General features: G+C 51.1%; 11 protein-coding genes across 11 annotated transcripts; 7 read left to right on the top strand and 4 right to left on the bottom strand.

Annotated features, from left to right (window-relative positions):
* Positions 1–2290: 2290 nt before the first annotated feature.
* BX661DRAFT_65033 (uncharacterized protein) lies at positions 2291–3489 on the bottom strand. Its single transcript, XM_051539367.1, has one exon. The coding sequence runs from the start codon at positions 3390–3392 to the stop codon at positions 2553–2555; it is 840 nt and encodes a 279-aa protein (XP_051394150.1). The 5' UTR covers positions 3393–3489; the 3' UTR covers positions 2291–2552.
* A 578-nt stretch (positions 3490–4067) lies between these two features.
* On the bottom strand, positions 4068–5401 carry BX661DRAFT_65056 (uncharacterized protein). Its single transcript, XM_051539368.1, has 3 exons — positions 5264–5401; positions 4673–5142; positions 4068–4528 (listed from the first exon to the last, which is right to left on the bottom strand). Exons 1-3 carry the CDS (start codon positions 5342–5344, stop codon positions 4126–4128), a joined length of 954 nt encoding a protein of 317 aa, XP_051394151.1. The 5' UTR covers positions 5345–5401; the 3' UTR covers positions 4068–4125.
* Positions 5402–6792: 1391 nt separating this feature from the next.
* BX661DRAFT_168892 (uncharacterized protein) lies at positions 6793–7295 on the top strand (the record flags this gene model as incomplete). The annotated part of the gene is given in 3 exon segments (XM_051533476.1): positions 6793–6926; positions 6944–7004; positions 7185–7295. 3 exon segments carry the CDS (start codon positions 6793–6795, stop codon positions 7293–7295), a joined length of 306 nt encoding a protein of 101 aa, XP_051394152.1.
* Positions 7296–7738: 443 nt separating this feature from the next.
* BX661DRAFT_177495 (peptidyl-prolyl cis-trans isomerase A2) lies at positions 7739–8189 on the top strand. The gene has a single exon (XM_051534650.1). It carries the CDS (start codon positions 7783–7785, stop codon positions 8095–8097), a length of 315 nt encoding a protein of 104 aa, XP_051394153.1. The 5' UTR covers positions 7739–7782; the 3' UTR covers positions 8098–8189.
* A 394-nt stretch (positions 8190–8583) lies between these two features.
* BX661DRAFT_217101 (uncharacterized protein) lies at positions 8584–9594 on the top strand (the record flags this gene model as incomplete). The annotated part of the gene is made up of 2 exons (XM_051538773.1): positions 8584–8619; positions 9104–9594. 2 exons carry the CDS (start codon positions 8584–8586, stop codon positions 9368–9370), a joined length of 303 nt encoding a protein of 100 aa, XP_051394154.1. The 3' UTR covers positions 9371–9594.
* A 1169-nt stretch (positions 9595–10763) lies between these two features.
* BX661DRAFT_65081 (uncharacterized protein) lies at positions 10764–12470 on the top strand. The gene has a single exon (XM_051539369.1). It carries the CDS (start codon positions 10895–10897, stop codon positions 12311–12313), a length of 1419 nt encoding a protein of 472 aa, XP_051394155.1. The 5' UTR covers positions 10764–10894; the 3' UTR covers positions 12314–12470.
* A 1797-nt stretch (positions 12471–14267) lies between these two features.
* Positions 14268–14932, bottom strand: BX661DRAFT_196276 (uncharacterized protein; the record flags this gene model as incomplete). The annotated part of the gene is made up of 2 exons (XM_051538040.1): positions 14268–14742; positions 14892–14932. The coding sequence occupies 2 exons, from the start codon at positions 14930–14932 to the stop codon at positions 14268–14270; spliced, it is 516 nt and encodes a 171-aa protein (XP_051394156.1).
* Positions 14933–15062: 130 nt separating this feature from the next.
* Positions 15063–16317, top strand: BX661DRAFT_177504 (methionine aminopeptidase 1). Its single transcript, XM_051534651.1, is given in 2 exon segments — positions 15063–15494; positions 15505–16317. 2 exon segments carry the CDS (start codon positions 15150–15152, stop codon positions 16252–16254), a joined length of 1095 nt encoding a protein of 364 aa, XP_051394157.1. The 5' UTR covers positions 15063–15149; the 3' UTR covers positions 16255–16317.
* Positions 16318–17369: 1052 nt separating this feature from the next.
* Positions 17370–17840, top strand: BX661DRAFT_177507 (uncharacterized protein). Its single transcript, XM_051534652.1, has one exon. It carries the CDS (start codon positions 17399–17401, stop codon positions 17615–17617), a length of 219 nt encoding a protein of 72 aa, XP_051394158.1. The 5' UTR covers positions 17370–17398; the 3' UTR covers positions 17618–17840.
* A 2089-nt stretch (positions 17841–19929) lies between these two features.
* On the bottom strand, positions 19930–20573 carry BX661DRAFT_168898 (uncharacterized protein; the record flags this gene model as incomplete). The annotated part of the gene is made up of 2 exons (XM_051533477.1): positions 19930–19971; positions 20043–20573. The coding sequence occupies 2 exons, from the start codon at positions 20571–20573 to the stop codon at positions 19930–19932; spliced, it is 573 nt and encodes a 190-aa protein (XP_051394159.1).
* A 1300-nt stretch (positions 20574–21873) lies between these two features.
* Positions 21874–22716, top strand: BX661DRAFT_177508 (exosome component 4). The gene has a single exon (XM_051534653.1). The coding sequence runs from the start codon at positions 21947–21949 to the stop codon at positions 22682–22684; it is 738 nt and encodes a 245-aa protein (XP_051394160.1). The 5' UTR covers positions 21874–21946; the 3' UTR covers positions 22685–22716.
* The last annotated feature ends 3302 nt before the right edge of the window (positions 22717–26018 follow it).

A 26018-nucleotide genomic window follows, 5' to 3' on the forward strand; every position in this document is an offset into this window, starting at 1 on the left:
TGCGGGGACTCATATCGGTACAGTGTTCAGGGACCAGGATTGTGTAACCCGCTGTAAGTATTATATGGTGCCGGTGTGGGGCAACACTCATATTCCATATGCAGTGCGCTAACCAATCTTCACGAACATGCAGCCATTCAGATATGCAATTTTATATTGCGGTTTGGTAAACTGCTTGGTTAGACTGGAGCCGTCAGTTTTCGCCCAGCGTGAGAAAGAAACAGCATCTAAGGTTGTGAGGGTCAGTGTCAGCTTTGAAGTTTTGCACTGTTTTCTAATATCTCTTCCGCGACCTCTTGGCGAGTAAAACAACAAAAAAAATAGAAACAGTCCGCTTGGCTGCAAAGGTCGAGATGTTTCTAGTCAATGCATGTCATGCTATTTGTTGCGTATTGTATCTTGAGTTCATTTGGCATAACCGGCACACACGATATTTTAGGGCTTTGGGGATGCCTTTTCGTGGTTGCTGGATGATAATATCAAATTGCAGCAAATATTATACAATATTTTCTGTAGCCAACAAAATAATAGCGATAGGCAACATGAATAGGCAACCGATTCTGACAGCAACCGTGAAAATAGTAAACTTGATATTCATCCTTTTACATTTGTGTGCTCGCTCGTTTGAATGGTGATTTTTCTGTTGCCCTTGACCCTCTTTTTAGTGCACAAAAAGAGGTCAAGTATCCAGTCAGGATTTATTTTATATTTTTATTCGTATCTAATACAATTTTATTTATATCCTGTAAAATTTAATTTGTCAATTCAAGGAAATGTTGAAAGCGGTAGCCGCACGTCTCCGCGACTGTCCGCTTTTCTTCGTCAACATCAAATGTTCCAGGCGAAGAGTTCATTTTCCCGGTCCGCTCGACAAACTCCATGATCTGTAAGGCCAGCGCGACCCGGCACGCATACTGCACGGGCGTGTCTTCAATTTCGACAGCCAACGCCGAATCCCCCAAGCCATCATCCACCGATCCCTCATTGCTGGGGACATTGCGGTCATCCAATTTATATCCCCGTTGACTGCCAGCAGAAAAACCATTGGGCTTGGACTTCGGCTTGGCCGACATTCCAGAGAACATTGACCCAAAGCTGTCCATCGACAGCATGCCGCTGGCTAGTGGGTCGGAAACAGCGGCTGGTGGCTGTTGTGGAAGCTGTGCGGGCTTTTTGGACCCGCCAAAGCCCGCAAATATGCTCATAGCGCCGGTGTCCAGGACACCCGAGCTGATGCTATCGACTGCCGAGCCATTAGTCGCCCTGCCAGAAGAAGATCCCCGCATAGGGGATGATGATGACAGTCCCGCCGGCTGTGTCTTTCTAGAAGGTATCGACTTTTTTGTAATCTCATAAAGCTCTCTGCGCCACCACTCGAGAACAACAAGCGACATGACAGGCGCGCCAAGGCACTCAAATATAGTGATCGTCTGAGCAATCAGTTCGGCTTGCGTGACTAGTGGGGCACGGTAGTAGGGCGAGTGGTTGAGCATATTACGGTAGAGTATGAGCAGCTCCGTATCGAGCACGTCCATTGTAGAATAGCCTGACACTTCTGCATTCACGCCAATTTGTTGTGCGAGTCTCGCCAGATCGTCGGTCAGCGACTGCAGAACCAGGTCGTATTTGCCAATAAGCCCAAACACCATGCTTGCGAGCCAGCGGTCCTGGCGGCGGAATGCGTCGGGGAGAACGTGCTTCCACAGGATATCTTTGAGCACCGGGCCGTTGTCGCCCTCATAGCAGCGGCAAATGGTGATGGCCAGTTGTACGTCCTTCAGCTGGGTAGCACAAATTGTCGCGGCATCCGCTAACTTGTCTGACAGCAGAAGAAAGTCGCCGAATCAGGTACCTTTGCCGACTCAGCAACACATATGCGTTCTTGGCGGCAGCAGTTTTCCAGCGCTGCTCGGAGAAATCGTGCGACATGAACGTCACCATTTTGCCGTGGTCCGGGTGGCCATGGGCAGTGCGCCAGAGACCATGCAGTAGGCGCTGCTTGCGCAGTGCCAGGTAAAAAATAGCACATCTCGATGGATCCCGGCCGTCAGTGACAAACATGTTGCGTGCCATCTTCTCAACCTCAGAGAGCATCACACTAGTGTCAGTGAGCCAAACAAATATGCCCATGCGGCGCGCTGACTCCCATGTCAGGCCGACTGATGTGCCCACCTGCTGCTGCTGCAGGCACACCTGTAGTAGATGGCCTGCGAGCTGCTGTGCATCGCCCAGTTGAGCTCACGGTAGGGAAGCTCGCATGTCGAACGTTTGCGCTTGTTTTCTAGATCAAGCAGCTGCAACTTGACCAAGTAGCGGATGCCCATGCTATCGATCGGCTGGTCCTTGTCAGGCTTGCAGATATCGTGCCGACAATGGACATGAGGCGCGCTTGGTCAATCGGTGAAATGCCATCAATCTTGATTTCAGTGAGCTTTTCAAGGATATATTCGGCCTTGTCTTGCGTCAGTCGCCCAAAGTCCGGCAGCGATGAGCCCATTGCTTCGCCATCGTCGTCGACGTCTCCATCGGCGGAGCCAAACAATTCCAAATACTTAAGCCAGCGTTGCGAGCACGACTGTTGTTTCCAGGGCCCAGTCCCAAAGGTTGAGTTTGCTCGCTGCCAGCGCTACTCGACGACAGCAGATTGCGCAGAGAGACCGTCGGCAGAGGTACTTTCCGCGAACTGTCAATGTCCTTTTCGCGCATGTAATCGTAGAGCTGCGCCAACAGCCGCCTGGCCACATCCACGCGGCCCCAGGACATGAGCTCGTGAGCACATACGGGTGTATCAGCGGCAGCTGGCCATGCTCCTCATACGCCGCGTTTTCCAGCGTGCGACCATCGGGCATCGCCTGCGTGCATACGATCAGCTTGCGATCAATCGAAAAAATCGGCTCGCCCGAGGCGGTAAACGAAAACGAGCCGATAGTCTTTCCAGGGCCAAAGTCGCCGGTCGCGATGGTGTATACACACAGCCACGCGTCGTCAATATTGCGCTCCTGGCAGAAAATATCGATACGGTCGTCCCACTGAATGCCCAGGTACGTCTGCGCGTAGTCAGTCAGGTGCCAGCGAATCTCACGCACGCGGTCCGCTTTCCTGCGCGGGTGAATGGTACCGGCGGGCAGGTAGTGCGACGCGCGCGATGCCGATGAGAATATCCAAATCGTGATCACCTGCGAGCCATCGCCCTCAGTAGACACGATTGCCGCCTTGTCTATAGAGTTGTATCGGATCATCTCGACATTCATGCATGGCAGCCGGTGCTCCTTGGAGCAGAACCAGACAAACTTGGGATCTGTGCGAATGCCCCAGATGCGCAGCTTGCCACTGCTTGTGTCAAACGTGGCCATGACGTTGTCGCGCGAGAAAAAGGGATGTGCTACAGGCATGACCCGGGACACGCGATCAAAGCGGTCGTGGCCCTTAAGTACTGTGCTGCCAACAAACTCGGCGCCGCCACCAATCGCGCTACAATCCAGCTGTGCACGGTCCTCGATGCGCTCTCAACCGCGGAGATGTAGTATGCCTGCTGCTTTTGCTGCTGATCTGCGAGCTTGTCGACCGGGTCCGCAGGGTAGGTGAAAATGCGGTCATATTTGCGCAGCTCAGGCAGCTTCATAGAGCTAGGCGCCCATTCCTCCGTTTCTTTGTTGTACAGCATGCAATACACCCGCTTGCCTGTGGCCGCTATGAACTCGGACTCTGAGGGCGCCCAGGCAATTGTGCGGATTTGGCTGCCGTCGAGCGCCATTTTGCGCGATATCGCATGCTTCTTGCCCTGCCCGACATCAATGCTATCCCAAATGAGCAGCTCGCCTTCAATCGAGTGCGTAGCCACGCGCTGGCTGTACGGGTCGACGCTGATGTGGAATACCGGCTCCTTGTGCCCGTCCCACAGGTCCTGCAGTTGTAATTCCTGGATTCCCGTAACAAATTCATTTTTGAGAGACGGCGCGCGGAACAAAAGGACGTGGCCCACCGCGTCAACTATGGCCAAAAACAGATAATCGTTATCATGTGTATTGTCCACTTCGGGGTTCCATAGCAGAGACTGCAGCAGCGGTCTGCTGGTCATCGGCAAACTTGCTGCGCCACGGACGGCCCCTGTTTGGATTACAGTGTTTACTTTGACCACAGTACATAGATGTGTATGCGGAGACAACTCCCAAACCTCCATCGATCCATCGCTGTACACACCATATATGTAATCGGAAGTGGGGCAGTGGTTGCTGCCAACAGTGGAATTTGCAACTGAAGTGTAACCCTCGATCGCATTCTCGCTGGAACCATGCGCTTTGGTACTGCTGCCTTCGTCATCGCCAAAAAAGCCGCTGACTTGCTGTTGTCGCCAGCGCTGCACTTGCTGATATTCAACGCGTCGCTGTCTTGAATAATTGTTCGCGTCCGTTGCCGGCACTGCGCATTGACAGAAACCAGTTTTCGGCGCTTGTTTGAACCTAGCCTGCTTTCTGCATAATCCATGGCAGCGTCAATAGTTGCCGCCAGCACAAACCTAAGATCGCTGCTATTAATATCGGAACACCACGCATACAAACACCCCACTCGTGTCACTGTAAACAATGTTAGCTGTTGAGCTGTGCTGTTGCTGCCGGGCTGCAATTGCTTTCTCCAAAACATGTCGCTAACAGCAGACGAATGAACGACGTACTGGAAACGCAAGTATCCGCCGATTTCCGGAATCTGCCAGACCTTGACCATCCGGCTATCAAAAGACACCGTGGCAAATACTGCCTGGCCAGCTGCCGCTGAAATCTTGTCAATGTGGCAGCCGACTGACCGTTCCCACTGCTTTGTCCAAACACCCTCAGAAACCGCCCACAGCGATAGAATATCGTCAATTGCCAAGAGAAGCCTTTGGTCGTCCATCCACTCGCAGCAATTTATTAGGTCCCCGCTGTTCGTGCGCTCTAGGGCAAAGTGAGAAGCGTATTTCCATTCACCGCCATCCAAATGCGTGTCCTCAAACACCGTTATGATGTGGCCCGAAACGGTCGCCAGTTGGCCACTCGGGCTTGCCGCAAGCCGCTTTATTGTCTCCGACACGCTTATGTGAGACACTGACTGAACATAGCGGCGTGAATTAGAGTGAATTACAACCTCCTGTCCTGATGCATACACCTACACAACAGATAAATATTATGTTTAGCCATTTAAATTTAATGCGGTTTATAAAGCCACACAAGTTTGGCACGGCGCATAGGCTTGGAGGTTGGTTTGAATGCGTCATGCTTGAACCTACAATGTACAGTTTGCCGGCGGACTCTACGGTGGTGAGCGTGCCCTTGTTTGCGCGTCCCGTGTAGACATTATGCGGCGGCATTTGTCAGAGAATGTGCTTTGTTATTTTTTTAAAAGTGGGAAAATGAATTTTGTGTTGATTGAGAAAAGTTAAGAGGGAATTGAAAAGAATTTGAGAAACGTCGGAGCAAAACCTATTTTTTAATTTGAACATGTGCTTATTACGTCACGAAATGACCCTCCCATAAGGCAGCGGCATTCGGGCACATGCAAATCAGCGAATTTGATTTTGCAAAAAAATTTGTTAGCCATTTTTTTCTCTCTTTCCTCTTATTTTTGATTTTCTTATTTTTTTAGTGAATTGAACGATTCGATGGGTGGTTTTGGACTTCTAGGGAATGGTCCGAGCCCAGTCAACCAGCGGCTGTCTGCTAAAGATTAGGTAGCCAGAGATGTGTCAACCCAAGCGCAGACACTTGGGATGAATGACCAGCCCAAAGAAACACAGAGCTAGCTACAGCGAGTTATTGAGGGGATGTATCTTCCACAGCACAGAAGCAGTACATACTGGGGGCAGTAAGGAAGTGTGAGAGATAGCAGGGAACAACAGCAGTCGCACAGCCAGCAGAGATGGTTGACACAAACAATGAGGTCAATGAGTTAGAGAGCAGGGACCTGGAGTTGGAGGCAATGTCAGCGAGCTGGAGAAAAAGATAGCAGAGTGCATAGCCACAATAGAGGAGATGAAGGCCAGGCTGGCAATGGAAAAACGGACGAGAGCGAATTTTAAAAGGGCCAGGGACACCGAGCAGAAGAGGTACACGCAGTTAACCCGGAGAAGTACGAAGAGGCCAAGGAGAAGCTGGCAGCACAGGCAAACCAAGGAGTGCCGAAAGGCCCGGCAGATGTGAATCGGCGCGAGGAGAAGAGAGTAGCAGCAGAGGGAGCAGCTGGCAGTGCGTAATACCACGCTGGGGAGCGAGATCAGCGTTTGCACATACTCCGACGAGGAAATAACAGAAGCAGGTGCACCGAGTTAGGCAGAGAAGGATGTAGGCTAGGAGTTTTTGAACGGATGGAGTAAAACATAGTACCAAACCATTCCCTACTCACCCAATGACACAATACTTTAGGGACGCATTGCTGGACGCTTCTGGAGACGTACCTAGCTAAATGTATGTTTAAAAGAGGACTGAAAAAGCAGGCGCGTCAGGTGATGACGTCGATCTGCATAGCATTGACAGCCAACAGACAAACAGAAGGATAAATTTGTCGACTGTATCCACAGTGTGGATTCAGATAATTGAGCCAAGCACAATAATAGCTTATTGGTATTACTGCATGGGCTTGCAGCCAGACCCTGGTTTGGGCTGACCGTCGCCTGGATGGTCAATATTTTTGCCCATATTCTTGTTGTCTTTATATTGATAATTTAATCAAGTAACTTTTTTATTTACAATTTTTTGATCTCAACATTTGACAAAAAATCAAACACTTTAATATTCTAATCAACCATATTTCATTATCACAATGGTTTCAGCAGCAGACATCAAGCACTTGATCAATACCAATATCAGCGGCGTCCACTATATCAATGTGGAGGATATTTCGGGAGGGTGTGGAAGCATGTTCAACGTGGCCATTGCATCTGATGTTTTGACAAGGTGACGCGTATCAACAGACACAAGATGGTACACACGGCTCTTGGGGACACAATGAAAGAATTGCACGCGCTGTCACTCGTAAGTATATATTGTTTCTTAACCGCATGTTTCTTTTTATTTATTTATTTTTCGATTTGTATGTTTGATTTTCGTATATATTGAATTTATGATTGTGATTGTTTTTATCGCATGTGCGGTTTTAATATATCATTTTACTCGTGCATCTATTTTTTTTGCCTACCTTTTTTTTTATTGTAGAAATTGTACACCGTGGCCCAGTATGAAAAGACGGTGAATGAGGAGGCACCCAAGGTGGAGGCGAAGGAGGAGACAGCAAACGAGGATAAGGAGGCAGCAAAGGAAGAGTAAAGAAAATACGTTTTTTTTTGCGGGGGAGGGGAAAGTGTATTTTTTACAATATGATAAACTAATTGCGAGTGACGACACAGATGTTTTTATCACTGCAAAAAGGGGGTGTTGTCAGTACTTTTTCCTTCATCTCTTGTTAGGACTTGAATGTGTGCTTGGGTAGAATCAGTTTTTTTTGCCTATATATAGGCTACCTCTCGCCGTAGGCATTTTTTTTTGCTCCAGATTCCGTATTAAAATCCGCACACACATACACATATTTAAAATACGACATTATCAATCAACAAAAATGGACTCTGTCGAAACCGAAACTCTTCCCCGCGTCTTCTTCGAAATCACCGCGGACGGCAGCAAGGTCGGGCGCATCGAAATGGAGCTCTTCTCCAACGTCGTTCCCATTACTGCCGAGAACTTCCGCGCCCTGTGCACTGGCGAAAAGGGTTTTGGCTACTCCGGCAGCTCTTTCCACCGTGTGATCCCCCAGTTCATGCTCCAGGGCGGTGACTTCACCAACCACAACGGCACTGGTGGCAAGTCGATCTATGGCGAGAAGTTTGCTGACGAGAACTTTGAGCTCAAGCACACTGAGCCTGGACTTTTGTCGATGGCTAATTCTGGCAAGAACACCAATGGGTCGCAGTTCTTTATTACTACGGTTCCTTGCTCGTGGCTTGACGGCAAGCACGTCGTGTTTGGTAAGGTCATTACTGGCCTGGATGTGGTCAAGAAGATTGAGGCTCTTGGATCGGCGAATGGAAAGCCCTCGAAGAAGATTGTTATTGAGGATTGCGGCCAGCTGTAAATTTTATACCGCCCTTTTTTGATTTCTACACTTGAACAATATCTTTTTGAAATTGCATACACAGTAACAAAAATACGAGTACAATAAAAAAGATGCCTTTTAAGCAAGCAACTAGAATGTGATGCGCTGGACAAAAAAAAACGTTCACACTTCGCCCAGAGAAAATAGATCTATAGATCCACTTGATCTGTTGACGAAACCCTGTCCTGTGATAAACAACTGACGATTATAACCGCCATGATATGTGGATAAATCAATCCCTGCACTGCTGCGTGGATACGTAGCTGCAGCATAGAGCCGCCTCCTTGGCTTTGGGACCAGCTGCTGCTGCTGAGTCTCTGCTAAATGATCGCACTTAATTTCATACTCTGGCGAAAGGTGTTAATGCACTTACCTTTTAACGAAATGTAAAGATAAGCGCGCAAACACAATTTTCAAGGTTTGCCATACAGGCTGGAGATTCATTATAATATTTTTGAGCAAGTGATGACAACGACATGCAGTGGTCTGCATGGTGAGCTGGTGATTTTTTATTTGGTGATTGATTTCTGCATGTAATCCGGCAAACCTTCAAAAACAACTGAAACAACTGAAACAATGGCTGGTTATTTTTTTATGATTGAAATCAGAGACATCGTGCCACGGATGCTGATTTGAAAGCTGGAGGGATTGATTCAGCAGGATTCTGAGATGTTCTTTTTATAGTTTGATTTGATTGGTTAGTCCCCAAGAGGGCGATCGCATTGGAACCATGCATTTTTCTGCAAGTCGCATATCGAAATTTCACTATGAAAATTTTTTGTTTGGTGTTTTTTTCGCGCGGTTCCTTGAAATACTGCTTATCCCCTGGTCCGAAAGAAAAAACAGAAGAAAAACTGGTCCGCATTAATTGACAACAATTGACAAGGTAGTAAGGGGAGGGGGGGGTGTCTATATGCGCTTTTTTAAACCAAAATTCCTATCCTTTTCTTCTTTATATACATATTTTTTTCATTTTCCTTGATAGTTTTATACACTAAGAAAATTCAAAGATAAAACATGTCTTCTCCTGTTTCCCCTCTACTGGCTCGCCCCCATTACCCCCAGAACCCCGGTCAGCTCGACCACCAGCAACCCCAAGGTGTTCTTCGACGTTGAGGCCAACGGTGCTTCCGTCGGTCGCATTGTCATGGAGCTCCGCAAGGATGTTGCCCCCAAGACCGCCGAGAACTTCCGTGCCCTGTGCACTGGCGAGAAGGGCTTCGGCTACAAGGACAGCTCTTCCACCGCGTGATCCCCGATTTCATGCTCCAGGGCGGTGACTTCACCAACCACAACGGCACTGGTGGCAAGTCGATCTACGGTAACAAGTTTGCTGACGAGAACTTTACCTCAAGCACACTGAGCCGGACTTTTGTCGATGGCTAATGCTGGTCCAACACTAACGGCTCCCAGTTCTTCCTCACCACGGTTCCTTGCTCGTGGCTCGACGGCAAGCACGTCGTGTTTGGCAAGGTTTACTGGGCCTGGATGTGTCAAGAAGATTGAGGCTCTTGGCTCGAACACGGGCAGAACCACCAAGAAGTTGTTATTGTTGACTGCGGTCAGCTGTAAGAAGCTTGTTTTAGCATGCACATGTTTTTTCCTTCTTTATTTCGTATTTTCTAAATATAAGGCGCTTTTAGTTTATCGAAAATTGGTTAACCTAATTATATGGCTTTTTTTGTTTATATCATTGACATGATACTACAAGTAACTCATCGTTACCAGATACGGAGAGAATAAAAATACGTGAGCAAAAAGCGAGTTTTTTAGGAAGGTAAATTCTGGATATCTAGGGGGGAGGGCAATAGACGTGGGGCTGCTATAGAGTAGTGTCGAGAGTTTGTGACCCAGCCACAAGTTCTCATTCAGAACCAAAGGGGTTGGGATCTGGGATGTGGAATCTATGATCCTATAATTTGGGATCAGGCGTAATGCGTGCGTGGTGAGTGGGGCGAGTGGGGAGGAGGTGTGTCTGTGGCTGTGTCTGTGGCTGTGGCTGAGATCGAAAATGATGACGAAAATGTTTGTTTTTTGTTTTGACAAATTCAAACTGCGCGCGGAGTGGTGCATTTCGTAAAATTCTAGGCTCATCGTTCTTTCAATAAAATTTATTTTTTTATTTTTCATTTTTCAATATTTTTTTACCTTTGCATTCGCCTTAATTAAAAGTTGATTTTTTTTTACCCTTATATTCTTTTTATTACCATTATCCAACAAATTTAAAAGAAAGAAAAAAGAAGAAAGAGCGCAGTGCCCAACGAACAAACAGCAACACATTTAAAGAGTCCAAGAGTAATTGAAATACAGAGAAATACAATTAAAAAAAAACAAGATGAGTTCTGCGCGCAGACTATCCTCAACCGATCCCATGCGTACGCGTTCTGGGTCCCAAGTCGGACCCACAGTGGGGCAGGCCGTGGAGGTCCAGGGCAGTCACGGAACAGTGCGGTTCAGCGGCACAACGGAGTTGGGCCAGGCAACTGGGTGGCATTGAGCTCGATAGGCCAACAGGCAAAAATGACGGAAGTGTCCAGGGAAAGCGCTATTTCGAGTGCGCCCCGGACACGGCGTCTTTGTGCGGCCATCGCAAGTCAAGGTGCTAGCATCGTCAGGGGGAGGAGCAGCAGCAGCAGCAGACGCCGGTGGCACTAGGGCAACGATCCATGGGACAGAGGTTTCGCCACTGGGTGGGGGTGAAAACCGGCTTCTTCGTACCCCGCAGGTTGGTGCCAGAAGGGCGACGCTTGCGCCGCCGACGGCGAGGGCAGGCAGTATGCGGCCGAGCGCCAGTCTGGTTGCGCCAATCAGGCGCGTGTCCGAGGCACTGGGGCCGCGGCGGGCGACAGTAGCAGCAGCGGCAGCGGCAGCGCCAGACACCAAGGCAGAGCCCCCGCAGGCGCCCTCGGCCCCGGAGGAGGTCGAGAGCGAGCGAGGCCGAGGCCGAAGCCAAGCCCGAAGCCGGGGACGCCAGCGACGCCATGCAGGTGGACGAGCCGGTGCGTATGGCCTACCAGCCGGCGCTAAGCATGGACGAGTCGTCAGCGCAGGGCGCGTCGGCACCAGCATCGGCACCGTCGCTTCACGCGCAAACCGTGCCGATGAAGGAGTTCGAGGAGCTGCGGCTCAAGTACCGGTTCCTGGAGCAAAAGCGGTCGGAAGACCGGCAGCGCATCCAAGAGGCCGACGCCGTGCGCGCCGAGGCCGAGCAGGCGCTGCGCGCACGCGACCGGCTCGCAGCCAAAGTGCAGGCGCTGCAGGAGGAGGCGCGCACACTGCGCGCGCGCACCAAGCAGCTCGAGTCCGAGCACAGCGACCTGGAGGCGCGCGCAGCCGAGCTTGCCGACGCCATGGAGATGCAGACGGTGGACCGCGAGATGGCCGAGGAGCGCGCCGAGTCCCTGGCACTGGAGGCCGCGGCGCTGCGCGAGCAGCTGGACGAAACCACGACGAGCCTCGAGGTCTACCGCGCGGCCGACGGCAGCGGCGCGCTGGCGGATGTGCAGCTGCGCGCGCAGAACGAGCGGCTGACGGGCGCGCTGCTCAAGCTGCGCGACCAGGCTTCGGAGACCGAGGCGCAGCTGGCGCAGCGCGTGCGCGCGCTGGAGCGCGAGGCGGCGCTGGCCAGCGATGCGGCCGAGGAGGCCGAGCGGCTGCGCGTGCGCGCGGACGCGGCCGAGGCGCAGGTCGAGGATCTGCGCGAGCGGCTGGACGAGGCGCTGGGCGCCGACGAGCTGATCGAGGACCTGTCTGCGCGCAACCTGGACCTGGGCGCGCGCGTCGAGGAGCTGCAGGCGGCGGTCGAGAGCCTCGAGGCGCTGTGCGAGGTCAACAACGAAATGGAGGAGACGCGCGCCGAGGAGGAGCAGGGCCTGCGCGACGAGGCCGCGCGCCTGGGCGTTGCCGCCAGCGACCGCATGCGCCGCGCCGAGCGGCTCGAGGAGCCGTGGCCGACGCGCAGCTGACAATCAGGCAGTACCGTGAGCTCGTCGCCAGCCTCCAGGCCGACCTGCAGCGCATGCGCGACGCGGCGCAGACGCAGGCGTCGGAGGCGGCGGTGATGACGTCGGCCACGCAGGAGGCGCTGAGCCGCAACCTGCAGCTGCGCTCGTCGGCTGTGCGCACGCGCGCGGCGCCGTCGACCTGGAGCTGCGGCGGCTGGACGCCGACCAGGCGGCCGAGCAGCTACGCATGACCGAGCCGTTCGTGCCCGACGCGTTCTTTGCGGCGGGCGAGGCGGCGGCGCTGCGCACGCTGCTGGCGTTCCGGCGGCTGGCGGCCAAGGCGGACATCCTGTGCGGCCAGCTCGAGTCGGACGAGCGCGCGGGCGCCGTCAGCGACGACTTCGTGGCGCGGCCGACGTGCGCGCGCAGCTGGCGCGGCTGTCGGCGGCCGCGGCGCTGGTGGCCGCCGGCCTGGCCGTGGCCAGCGACGCGGCCTTTGTGCGCGGCGGCGCGCTGCTGCACGACGCGGCCGGCGCCGAGCGCCGCCTGGACGGGCTGCTGGCGCTGCTGCGGCGCGAGGAGTTCCGCGCGCAGGACGCGCTGCCGGAGGTGCGCCGGCTGGCCGCGCAGGCCGCGGCGCTGGCCGACGCGCACGTGCCAGCGGCCGCCGCCACGGCGCAGCGCATCGAGGCGCACGCGGCCGCCGCGGCCTTTGGCGCCGACGTGCAGCTGGCCAACCTGGTCTACGCGCAGCAGCTGCTGGCCGCGCACGACGCCGGGCTGCGTCGGCCGCCGCGGCGGTTGCGCTGGCCGCCAAGGCCGCCAAGGGCGGCGCGCTGCGGCTGCTGCGCCGCGCGCGCGAGCTGAACGCCGCCGGGCTGGTGGCGTCGCCCGAGGCCGCCGCGCTGGCGGCGCGCATCGCGCAGGCCAGCGGCGCCCTGGCCGAGTACGCCGCGCGGCTGCGCCTGGCCGTGCAGGACACGGCGGCCGCCGGCGGCGGCGCGGCGGCGCGGCTGGCGCTGGCGCTGGCCAGCATTGCGCAGGACGTCTTTGGCGCGCGCGCCGACGCCGGGATGGCGCCGGCGCTGGCCGCCGCGCAGCAGCTGGCCGCCGATCTCGCGGCCGTTCTGCCGCAGCTCGAGGGCGCGCAGCCGCCCGCGGCACCCGCTGGCGCGCCGTGGGTGCGGCGCGCCGCGGCGTTCAAGGCCAGCCTTGTGCAGAACGCCGACGTTGAGCGGCGCACGGGCGCGCTGCACGAGGAGATCGTCAGCCTGGCGCGCGAGCTCAAGCTGCGCGACCAGGCGCTGCAGGAGAGCGCCGTGCGCGCGGAGATGCTGGAGAAGCGCGGCGAGACGCTGCGGCGCCAGGCCGACCATGCGCGCGAGCTGCAGGCCGACCTGGGCCGCGCGCAGGCGAGGCAGCGCACGTACGACGAGGCCGTCGAGGGGCTGCAGGCGGAGATGGAGGCGCTGGAGGCGGACAACCGCAGGATGCGCCAGGCTGCCGCGCAGGCCGTCAAGCCGGCCGAGGCTGCGGCTGCGGCGGGGGCCGCGGCGGGGCCGCTGTCTGCGGTGCCCAACGACCTGCTCGGCCTGCGCGCCAAGGTTGCGACGCTGCTGGAGTCGGCTGCGTTCTTGCATCGCGACAATGCGCTGCTGCGCGCCCGCCATGTGTTCAGCGACGATGCGCGGTCGCTGCGGGCGTCGCTGCTCAGCTGCAGGCCGAGGCCCGTGGCTGCGTCGCTGGGGGATGTCGGCGATGCTGTGCGCGAGGCCCGCGTGGTCGCCAAGGAGGCGTACCGCTTGGCTGCGGCGCCGCGCCTGGTCCGCCTGGCGCCCGCTGCCGCGGGCTCGGATGCAGACTCGGCCGCGGACGCGGACCCGGGCGCAATGGAGGTGTGCACGCCGGCGGCGGCGGCTGGCGGGACGGTGCCGATGCCGGTGCCGGTGCCGGTGCCGGTGCAGAAGCCTGCGTGGCAGCCGTTGCGCGAGCGCCCGCAGTTCGACCTGTATCGCCAGCAGACCCTGGCGCTGTCGCTCAAGCAGCGCGCCGAGAGTGTCCAGGACCGCCTGCGCTCATTGGCTGTTATCCGCCTGCCATCCTTCTCACCAGCAGTTGTGTGATTCCCATCCCTTCTCTTTCCTCTTTTCATATTCTTCATCTATAATTCCAGCACCCTGTCTATCCTTTCTATTGTTTTTTTATCTAGACTATCACCATGTCGGCCGCCACGCCCGAAGCACCGACGCTGCTGTCATCGACTGCTGCCACGGCACTGTGGTCAAGCACTCGGCCCATAAAGTTCATTGAATACACGACAATGCGGCCGTAGAAATCCGTGCTCTCGCCAAACACAACCTTAACGCGCCTGCGCGCCCGACCCTGCTCCTGCTGCGGCAGCACAAACTCCTGCACTCTGTTATTGTCCTCCACGTGCAGCGGGCACACGAGCTCTGACTGCGGTACCCCAGTGGCCATCATATCAAATAGTTGTGTGGATTTGCCCGCGAACCCGCCTTGGAACTGCATATGGATGCTGTGGAGTTGTACTGGAGCTGTGAACTCGACCATTATCCATTGTGGCGTGCCCTGTTCGGAGTTCCAACAGGTCTCGGTGTTGTCGTCAAAGAGGTTGTTGCGACCGTAGGTTTTCACATCCTTGTTCAGCACTGTGCTAACCCTACAGTACCTCCACCCCCACCCCACATTTTTTGTTTGTATTGGTGTGTTCGTTAGAGAACATATGAAATATTTACAAAAGCTGGCGTGCTTTTATTTTTGTTCTTTGAGAAAAAGAAGAAAAAAAATATATTCCTCAAAAATACTTACTTGGATTTCGAAATCCACTTTGTGAGTGACTCGCTTGACATTATTCTAAAGTGGAATGTGAAGAATTTTTATTTTTATTTATAAAATAAAATAAAGTAAAGTGGAAAAATGTAGATATTTGCATTTCAAACCCTTTAAAGAAAAGGTTTTTTTATCCCACCCCTTTTTTCTCTTTTTTTTTCTTTTTTTTCTTCCACTTTATCATTTCATTTTTATTTTATCACTTTTAAAATTAACATATTACTTTAAAAAAAAAAAATGTCTGCTTCCACCACGCACTCCTGTCAGTCCACCGGCTGCACCAACATTGCCACTCTGCAATGCCCTACGTGCGTCAAACTAGGACTAACCGATTCCCATTTCTGCACTCAATCGTGTTTCCGCAATTCCTGGGCAACCCACAAAGCCAAGCACCAAGTAACTAACCCCAAGGCCACCTACGACCCCTTCCCATCCTACGCCTACACGGGACCCTTGCGCCCAGTTTACCCATTGTCCCCGCGTCGTGAAGTTCCCGCGGATATCCAGCGTCCGGATTACGCCACGGATCCCAATGGTGCTTCGCGCCAGGAGCAGGCCTATGGGAATGCCCAGATCGGCGATGTCTGCGGAGGATCTTGTGAAAATGCGCGAGGTGTGTCGGCTTGGTCGTGAGGTGCTGGATATTGCTGCGAGGGCGGTGAAGGTTGGGGTCACTACGGACGAGATTGATAGGATTGTGCATGAGGCTACGATTGAGCGCAAGGCGTATCCGTCGCCCCTTAACTACTACCAGTTTCCTAAGAGCGTCTGCACGAGCGTCAATGAGGTTGTCTGCCATGGTATCCCGGACCAACGCTCCTTGGAGGATGGAGATATCCTGAATATCGATATTTCGCTGTACAAGGATGGCTTCCATGCGGATCTTAATAAGACCTACTTTGTTGGAAATGTCGATGACAAGTCGAAGAAACTAGTCAAGACTACCCGCGAATGCCTGCAGAAAGCTATTGATATGGTGAAGCCTGGCGTCCGGTATCGCGATCTCGGCTCTGTCATTGAGAACCATGCTCGGGCGAATGGATTCTCCGTCGTGCGTACGTATTGCGGCCATGGTGTTGGGAAATTATTCCATTCGGCGCCGAATGTCCCGCATTATGCGCAGAATAAGGCTATTGGTGTTATGAAGCCCGGTCATGTTTTCACGATTGAGCCAATGATTAATGAGGGAAGGTTTAATGATCAGACTTGGAGAGATAATTGGACTGCTGTTACAGTTGATGGAAAGCGTAGTGCTCAGTTTGAGCATGCTGTTTTGGTCACTGAGGATGGATGTGAGGTGCTGACCCGTCGTTTGCCCACTTCTCCTGCATCTCAGCTTTAAATACATAAATTTTTTAATGCGTTGTTTAATTTATGTTTTTTAATAAACAATATTCACTATATATATTTACAAGATTTGAAACAATAAAAAAAAACTAGAATAAAATAAAATAATTGAGAATTGCACTTTTTTTTTGTGTGTGGCAACATCGTGTTGTGCCTTCGAATTTTAATGATCCTTAATTGTTCGCCTTATCGCCATCCTCGAGGATATAAATATAGTCGCTGATCTGTGTGCCCACTAGTGTCAGAATGCACCGAATAGCAGCGGTCTCGTAATCGTTGTAACTCGAATAAGGTCCAAACCTCCCAGCCGGCAAGCGCGCAGAGGACTGAGCGCATCAGCAAAACACTGGCAAATAATGTCCGTTGTAATTCCAATAACCTTTGCCTTAATTCATCAAACTGCTGCTGCTGCTGTTGTTGTTGTTGTTGTTGTTGTGACCTCTCGAGATTATAGACATTTTTAGTGAGATCGGCTACCTTGTCAAGTACAGTGTCCAAGAGATGAATAAAATAATTGTCCAAAAACGACAGCAAGTAGGAGGCAAACGGCTGGTTGCCAGCAGAATCAGAGATGGAATGACGAGCCGCAGTCTTGATTAAATCAATAACTTGGGTGGCTATTTTCGCCGCTGCATCGTGTTCAACACAAGTGTCGGGTTCGGCTCGCAGGCTGGCAACAAGGACAGTTATTTTATCCAAAACAAGCGCTCTAAAAGCAGCTGTAGCAGCACCAAAAGCAGCACGAGGAGAATCGGATGGCTGGCGCTGGAGACAGCCAGAGAGATAGAAGAGAAAATAGCAGTTTTTACCACCCTTTTAAAATAATTGACAGCAGCGTCAACAATGGTGCTGATATCTGCAGTTGGGACCAAAGTATCATTAGAGTTGTCTGAATGGACGCTTTCTGATGAAGAAATGGCGGAAGAGTTTTCGTTGTCATGCCGGAAGTATGATGAAGGAGAGAAGGAGCGTCGGTGGTGTTAGTGTCGGTGGTGGTGTTAGTGACAGTAGTCACGAATGAGTTTGGGGTTGAAAGGTTGTCGCTTGTGAGCGTCGCCGTAGTCGCAGCTGGCTCTATTTTGGTGTCCAATGTGATGATGATTGTGGCCGTTTCTGTAGCTGTTCCTGCGTCCTTGGTAATGATTGTGGTCGCTGTTGCTGTTTCTGTGGTAGGGTCCGTGGTAATTGTAATGGTAGCTGAAATTGTGGCAGTCTCTGTGGTCACAATAGCATTATTTGTTGTTGTGGCATTGGTTGCTGTGGCGCGCTTAGTGTGTTTGATCTCCTCTCTGGCACGCCTCTTGACCTTGTCGATGTTCCTTTCGACCGAGCACAAAAAGAAAGAAAGAAAAATATAATATAAAACTTCAATTAACCGTAGCACAGGTCTCTTGACATTAAAGTCCATGGAGTACATACCATATAATGGTCCTGACTGTAGATTAAAAACAGACATATTAATGGAGAGACGAGTAATAATGGCCAGGGAAAGAAAGACACCAATGAGGTTAATAAAAATAAAACGAAATTTTTGAATATTATCGGGATACTTGGAAAAAAAGGAAAAGACAAGCGAGAAAGTGATATTGACAGCCTGAGTAATGAGGCCTATGGTGTAAATAAAAAAAAGAATGTACAAAGTGATAATGTAGTTAGGCTCCCTGGCAATAACCAGAGGGGGCAGGGGGAAAGTAAGCGCAATCATGGCGAAAGCGATTAAAGGTGTTTTTTTTAAAAATAAGTGTTAATAGTAATATGAAAATGTGGAAGTCCAAAGTGCTGAAGTATTCGGGTGCTGAAGTATTTGGGTGCTTAAGTATTCGGGTGTTGAAGTATTCGGGTGTTAAAGCACTCTTTTGTAAAAAATGGATATTAAGATGAGGAAAATAATAAACACTCGCAGTTGATAATGGCGTAAGGCTTGTTTTTGTGATATAATGCTGAAACGTATTATTTGTTTTGGAAAACCAATTTCCGCGTTATTTCTGACGCGTTCCAACGAAAAAGCACAGGATCGGGCTCACAAATGCTTGATCGCGTTCAAAAAAGCCAACTTGGAAAAAAGGAGGCTGAATACCATTTTCTGAATAACCCGCTGTAGCGAATGTGGCAATGCAAAAAAAAACAAATACGGGCAGCAGATATGCACACTGTGAAAGCGCGCAATCATTTTATTTGCTCATTCGCTTTAATGCTCGGGTATTCCCGTTTCATTTCCCGTGGTTAATTTTGAAATTTGGTGGTGGGAAAAAACGCTAGCAAGTGCAAATGATGTAACACCATGATATTATCAGTTTCAAACACACCCTTAAAACCACAGTGCAAAATGCGCTCGCACAATATTTTTTAGCAATAAATAAGTGCAGATGCATATTGAAAAGCCCAAGCTGCATGCACACACACACACTTCTATGTCCAGTCATATTTTCTGGTGCTTGGTAATCATAATGGAATTGATTTAGGCGATAGTGCAGTGGCTAATTGGCATTTTGGCCATGCATACTTCCGAGTAATTTATATTTCAATCCTGCATGCATAGTATTTCTAGATTGACAACCGTTGCTTTTTTTGACAGCATTTACACGGACCGGCTGACAAAAGAAAAACTGCACAAATTAGCGCTTATGAAATTTTGTCCACATCTGCACATTGCTGCTGTTTTTTGTCTCGCCAATATCACTATTTTTAGGCCAAAGCAGCATATTCAGATATTTGAGGCAAAGAGGCTTGCAAATTCTCACACTAAGTAGGTACTAGGTTGGTTTGTTGGCTTCAAATGAACTATTTCAAGAGCTACAATGCAAAATCAGAGGACCAGCTGGAGCCCTGATCCCAGTGCTGGCAACCTCATTTTTGTTTCTGCTAGTTGGATCACCACCTGCGCCTTTATCTGTTGCTTGAAAAAACATCAGAAAACCCACAGTAATCTCTCCCCACTAAGCCCATACCACAGCCATCGCCTATCGGGTATATCCGGGAGGCGCAATTCGGGGGATAAAAATAACCAATAATCGATATGATTAAAGCCACTCACCACATTTCCCACCACGATACTGCTACATCCATAGAAAGCTCTGGCCGATTCCACCATTTCTGCAGTTTCAGTTTCTTGATTAAGCATGTCAATTTTTCTACAACCAAGCCAGTAGCCCCAGTCCACACTGTAAACTAGTTGTTTTGTTGACTGATTGCATAAATGCCCGCATTTCCCTTGTTGCTTATGTTTTTCCCCTTGATTTTACGTTCTTGCAATGTCAAATGCGCCGGAAACGCACATTATGTCTAATGCAGAAGTTCCAACGCTGGTTTTTAATTAATATCTGGTTACGGTTGTAACAGTCAAAAATGTATTTGTTAATGTTCAATGACCATTTTTGGATAATTATGCATCTCCACACTTCGCCCCGAAATTAAAGATCATAAGAATCAACAATCAATAAGGGATAATCAATCAAAAATGTTTAACAAATATAAATTTTATTTCTATTGTCAGTTTTTTTGGTGCAGCAATCCTATAAAGGCAGATATCAAAATATAATTTTTATATTTATTTACGGGGATTATCATTTTATAGTATATTACACATCAATATCAATATATATAATATTATCATATGCATTATTGTAACAAATCAATTTTTCTCGAAATTCAGAGTTTATGCTTATTTGTTTCAAAACGGCTTGTGTCCGCGTATATCCTTTGTGCCAATCGACTATACCCAAACAGAAACAACCGTGAACAAGGGTGCCATGGTCTCAGCGCAAACAGGGACGCAGCTTTTACCATGGCAGATACCAGCATGACATTATTGTTGGCCGGATTGTTGCTATTGCTGTTGGTGCTGCCGTTGTTGTTTCTGTTGTTGTTGTATGGGCGCTGATTGTTCTGCGGGTGGTTGTTGTAGTAATTGATCTTTCCTCTGAGACTGTTGTTCTGAATTGGTAGTCGCTGTGGTAAGCGCGTCCCTGTTGTGCGCTGAGACCATGGCACCCTTGTCCACGTTGTTTCTGTTTGGGTATAGTCGATTGTCTTGCTGGTGCTTGTTATAGCAGCACTGAATTTGTCTGATATATTTGTCTGTCGTTCATTGTACTGAGGGACAAGTTGGCGTGCAAGGTGGGTAGGGAGTTCGGCAACCTCGCTGGTGGCAGTAAAAAGCTCCCCAGGTGTGTTGGGCAATGGTGATGCTGCTGTTGGTTGTGATGACTGCAGTCTTGATAATGTTGTCGAGCTCGCATCTGAGTCGTGCTGGGCCATCTCGACATCTGAACAGGAGGGTGGGATGGTGGAGCATGTCTTGCTTGCACGGTGCATGTGGTTGATGGTGTTTGTAGCGAAGGTGTAAAGTCGACCGAGCGTAATGTTGTGGTTGCGGTTGTGGTCGAAATTTTTTTTGAAGTTCAATAGGCTTTAGGCACGCGTGTTGGTAGCGCGGGAGGCCGTTTTGGAGGCGACAAATTCAGCAGGAGTTATGATTTGCGAGTCGTCGATGAGGTCTCAAAGTTCTTAGAAAGCTCCTCGCGCTGGGCATTGGTCTCACCGACTTCGTTGTTGGTATCTTCCCCAGTAATTTTGCAGTGTCCGTTACACCCTTGGCGGCCTGATGTTGCCGGCAGCGAGCTCTGCTTGGAGCTGCTGGCGGATGGAGTGGGTAAGTTATTCATTATCACCACTCATATGGTAAAGAAATAAAAAAATATAGAATATAGAATATTGCTATTTAGTTAGGTGCCTAGTAATAATTATTGCTAATTGCGTGGCTCTAAAAAGGACATAAGGATAGTTCTTGGGCACTCAGTTTTTTCTTAATTTTATATCGTAAAAATAAAGCGTGGCCCAGAAGGGTTTAAACCATCTTGAGTGTATGTTGACCTTTGGCCAACCCGTATTGTTTGGCATGATGACATGTCCAGTAAAAATTCGACACCTGGTTTAACGGCCTTAACTTAGTAAGCATATTTTTGCTCGATTTTTTTACAACTGTGTACTAGTCACGGTATTGTTTTTTTTTGTTTAAAAATGCACTATTTGTTCAACAGCTAATGCATTGTAACGAAGCGCATGTTTTTTAGATCTGTCACTGTAAAAATTCAAATATGTATACTGTAATTGACTACTCGAATACTCTCTTGTTTCTGAATCATTGATATTTTAGAAATGAATTTCTTATTTGTATGTTGGAAAGGATACATTAACATTCCGAATCCCAGCCGTCAAAACCCATGGACACAGGATGAGTCCTATAAACATAACTAATTCTTGAAGTACACTTGGAAGCAATAAACAATTTGCTTTTAGCAGCTACATAGGCGGCTCTCACTTGCTCGCTTGTAAACATGATAATTGTGTTCGAGCTGTTAGCTTATTCTCAACTTCATAATTTTTTAAAGTATCCATTGTTATTTTCCGGGTAGATACCATTGTACAAAAGTTTGTCGATAACGTCAAAAAGTTTGTTGCTAATAATAAAAAAACTTTTTTATACATTAATTTGAGTATGAAAGGTCTGGACAATATCCACGTGACTGGGCCATACATTTACAAATGTTTGCTTGTCGATTGTCCAGAATAACTTTGAAAGCGAAAATGCGCAATTTTTTATAAGCGCGTCCCAGCGTATTTATATATATCTTCATATCCCTTTGAACTATTTCGTTGGATTCATAAAATATCAAAAATAACTAAATATGTCAAGACAAGAACTACTTTCACCGGAGGGACTTCGCGTTGATGGTCGGCGTGCCAACGAGCTGCGTCGCATTTCCTGCCGCGCTTCAGTGCTAAACTCTGCCGACGGATCGGCGTACTACGAGCAGGGTAACACCAAAGTCCTTGTTGCCGTGTACGGTCCCCGGGAGCCCCGAGCAAAATCATTGACAATGTATGACCAAGCGACCATCAACGTCGAGTTTAACGTGGCGCCATTCAGCACAAGCGAGCGGAGGAAGCGGTCCAAGGGCGACAAGCGCCTGCTTGAAATTGCCTCGTTCGTCAAGCAGACATTCGAGGGCGCCATTCAAACGAGTGTGTACCCGCGGTCGCAGATTGATATTTACATCCACTTGCTGCAGCACGATGGCGGAACTCTGGAGACGTGTATCAATGCGGCGACACTGGCACTGGTGGATGCTGGTATTTCCATGATCGACTATGTGTGCGCGTGCACGGCTGGGTTTGTGGACGATACGCCGGTGCTGGATTTGAATGGCGTCGAAGAGTCGTCGATTGAGACACCCGACCTTACGGTGGCCATCTTGCCCAGGAATGGCAACATTGCGCTGCTGCAGATGGAGTCCAAGCTGCATTCCTCCAAGCTGGAGGAGGTCATGGACCTTGCCGTTGAGGGGTGCAAGCACATTCACAAGAAACTCGACCAGGCTGTTTTGGCCGCCGCAAACGACTTGGCCGACAAGCTCAGCCACTAAGTATAGAAAAATAAATAAAGTCACATTTTTTTCTGCTACAGGGCTTCATTCGTTGATTTGATTTTATTGAGAGCATGCGATCGATCACGCCAACTTTACACAATATCACTTCGTCACGAGAGTGCTTGGGAAACGAACAAAGTTCAATTTAATTTCAACTTTGCATTTTGCATTTCGTCTCTGCATTTTTAATTTTTACTTTCTCATTTTCATTCTCGCTTGCTCACAGTTTGCCCAGTTTGTATCACTTGCTGTGGCCTTTACATTGATACATTTTAGACACTAAAACTGGCGTCCAGAAGAGTAATGCCGCGTGCAGGCCTGGCACAGAAAAAGGAGTTTGTGGCCAAGGCACTATGTCCGCGAATTCTAGTGGTCAACTCTGCTGACTTGGACGACACATGGCAGGTGAACAGTGCCGACTCGTTTGCCGAACTACTAGCCCCGTTTGGCCAGGATGTCTCTGCACAGAGTAAGTTCAATTCATAGCAATCCGCATGAACTGTTGAATGCATGCTCGGCCTTGGCTTTTTAAACACCAAAAGCAACACTCTTATATCAATACTTCTTCCTTTTATTTTTTGGTGGTAGTCACAATACAGGACGGCCAAGGGGCGCCGTACTTTCTCGACAAAATCAACGTAAAGTTCACGACAGACTTTGTTATCACAAGCAGCGGCAGTTGAGCGGCGCCGAAGTCGACGAGCTTGTAACAAAGTGCATCGGCGGCAGCTCGGCTTCTGAGCACGTTGACCCGGCGTTTATGGCGGGGCCGCCGGAGTCAACCGAGAGGCTGTGGCGTTGGAGGAAATCAGCGCGTGGAGCCCCTGGTACACGCTGTTCAGGCAGCAATGGGTTAACCAGATGCAAGCATCAGAGCACGAGTCGTTTATGCACCCAGTTGCCTGCATGCTTGCAGTCTCAAGCTCAGACGCCGACCCGGTGGGCTCGCTGCGCAGCCTGCTCAGCCACCCGGCGGTGCGACGGACACAGACGCAGAGTTTTACAGGCTCGAACCTGGTGCTTTACTATGTCGTGGTGCACGACGAGCGCCGGACGGCCGACGTGCAAAACATTGATCACAGGTTTGATTTGGTGCGCAAGGTGTTTGGGCAAAACTGCTCGCTGTTGCGAATCAACTCCAACACAGACCTGCTGGATGCAGACAGCAGCGACAGGGCCAAGATATCGGGCATTTGGAGCAGCAGCCTGGCAACAGCGCAGCCGCTGGCGGCGCCGTCAGAGAAGGTCTACGGCAGCATGCTGACCATGCGGGATGTAGCTGCGCTGCGCGACGCTGTAAAGCAGATGATGGTGCGGAGCGTGGTTCCGCACATGCAGTACGTGGTGCGCATTCTGAGCGACCAGACGGCTGGCCAGCGGCGAGGTATTACTGGGAGGTTATTTTCGGCGGGACGGCGGTACTTTGGAGCCTCGGCAAAGACCAGCAGCACATTGACAGGCGTTGATGGCGACATGTACTTTCGGTACGACTCCCCAGAGGCGATGATGCGACAACTGGCCGACTATTCTTTTATGCTTAAGGACTTCCGTTTTGCGCAGAGCGTGTACCAGGTGGCCCGGCGCGACTTTTTGGCGGAGAAGGCGTGGAAGTGCTATGCAGGCGCGCAAGAGATGGTCGGTCTCAGCAAGTTGATGTGGGAGGTACAGGCGACAAAGGCTGAGTTTGACAGCAACTTTGATGACGCCATCAACACGTATCTACACAAAACACAGGTGCCTCGCACGTTCCTGGCCGTTCGCTCAGTGATCATGTACTACGAGCTCCTCAAGCACCAAAAATGCACTCATTTGCCCCGGTTGCTCTTTTGCGCATACCGCGTGGCTTTATCTCGCTGGGCGCACTTATGAACGAGCAGGCCGCGTATGCGTATTTGAAGCTGACGCCGCGGTCGGAGGTGCGTAAATTTTCGTTCTACGCGATGATCGCCAGCCAGATGTATCAAAAGTCAGGGATGAGCGAGCTTTCCCACAGGTGCTTGCGCATGGTCAAGCTGGCCCTGGCCACCCCCGTTGAACTCCGGCAGCGGCATGCCGGCGACAGCGAGAACGAAAACGAGAGCGAGAAAGGGGCCGAGTCCAAGACCGAAGCCAAGGCTGAAAAAAGCATTGCTGAGGATAGCAACAGCAGCAATGTGGGCAGTACAGTCGCGCGCTCGAGCTGGGGAGCTATCGACTCGTTCATTAACCACGAACTCGGCCGGCAGTACTCAGCGGTCCAGAGCTATGATGAGGCGCTCCAATACTTTATGGCGCTGGTGGGCGATGACAAGATCCCACCAAAGCTTCAGTCCAAATACTTACAAGAGCTGCTGCAGTTGTTCCTCGAAAGCGACGACCGCGCGGCAAAGGGCTCTGCCGAGGGTGGCGCGCGCCGGTCCAACATCCAGCTGTCGATTCCCGTCATCGACCCTCACATGGCTCGCATAATCATGTCGCCAAGCCTCGAGGGTGAGGACGGGCTGCTGGAATGGCGCCTCGACGGATCAGCACCCAAGCCCGCTACGGCACCAGCATCAGCATTAGGGTCAGCACCGGCTTCAAACCCGGGCCGTGGGAGCTGCTGTGCGGTCGGAGAGGCAGTCGCTGTGCTTTTAGTGGTGACTAACCCGCTGACCATTGGCGTAACCCTGAACAACTTTACACTGGACTGCGAGTTTACTGCCAGCGATGACGTTGAAGAAGAGGTAGCTTCTGCCTTTGAAGTGACGACTGTATCTTCGGTTATCCTTGAGGGAGGCCAGACGACTATGGTGACTGTGGAAGTTGTGGCGAAGCGGCCGGGCGAGCTGTCGATCACCGGCGCCAAGTACTTGCTGTGCGACATACTGCCGACGTTCAAGCCGCTCAGCTGCCTGGGCGCCGACTCAACAACACAAAGGAGCAGCAGGCGTGGGAGGTGTACTCGCCCGATACCACTCTGAAATTCCGCGTGAGCCCCGACATGCCACATCTGGACATTTCCACTGAGGGCTTCCCCGACACACTCATGAGCGGTTCGATGCATCAATCATCCGTGATTATTGTCAACAAAGCGCCCTACCGTGCCACAATATTGTCCTGTGGCTGTCGCACCCGTCATTCTTTGACGTCAAGTCGCCTCGCACGCGGGCTGAAGGCTCAGAGTGCGCAGACACGCACGAGGTGTACACAGCCTTGGATAAAGTTAATCCCGCCGAAGTCATGCGTGTGCCAAACACGCTGCAAGACTGCTCACGGTTTGTGCTGGTCGGCGAGGGCAAGCAACAGTGTCCCGAATGGTCGCGCCTAGTGCCCGTCGAATGCCTTAACCCTGGGGAGACGCTGGTCGTGC

The sequence above is a fragment of the Kickxella alabastrina genome, assembly GCF_025024165.1.
Source record: "Kickxella alabastrina strain RSA 675 chromosome Unknown BX661scaffold_3, whole genome shotgun sequence".
Lineage (NCBI taxonomy): Eukaryota > Fungi > Kickxellomycota > Kickxellomycetes > Kickxellales > Kickxellaceae > Kickxella > Kickxella alabastrina.

Bases quoted from the DNA above. Each gene is read 5' to 3' on its own strand.
- BX661DRAFT_65033 (XM_051539367.1), bottom strand. From the start codon at position 3,392: ATGCCTGTAGCACATCCCTTTTTCTCGCGCGACAACGTCATGGCCACG.
- BX661DRAFT_65056 (XM_051539368.1), bottom strand. From the start codon at position 5,344: ATGCCGCCGCATAATGTCTACACGGGACGCGCAAACAAGGGCACGCTC. The intron at 5,143-5,263 runs GTAGGTTCAAGC...TCTGTTGTGTAG, and splicing joins CCGCCGGCAAACTGTACATT to GTGTATGCATCAGGACAGGA. The intron at 4,529-4,672 runs GTACGTCGTTCA...CGATATTAATAG, and splicing joins GGCGGATACTTGCGTTTCCA to CAGCGATCTTAGGTTTGTGC.
- BX661DRAFT_177495 (XM_051534650.1), top strand. From the start codon at position 7,783: ATGCTCCAGGGCGGTGACTTCACCAACCACAACGGCACTGGTGGCAAG.
- BX661DRAFT_65081 (XM_051539369.1), top strand. From the start codon at position 10,895: ATGCGGCCGAGCGCCAGTCTGGTTGCGCCAATCAGGCGCGTGTCCGAG.
- BX661DRAFT_177504 (XM_051534651.1), top strand. From the start codon at position 15,150: ATGTCTGCTTCCACCACGCACTCCTGTCAGTCCACCGGCTGCACCAAC.
- BX661DRAFT_177507 (XM_051534652.1), top strand. From the start codon at position 17,399: ATGATTGTGGTCGCTGTTGCTGTTTCTGTGGTAGGGTCCGTGGTAATT.
- BX661DRAFT_177508 (XM_051534653.1), top strand. From the start codon at position 21,947: ATGTCAAGACAAGAACTACTTTCACCGGAGGGACTTCGCGTTGATGGT.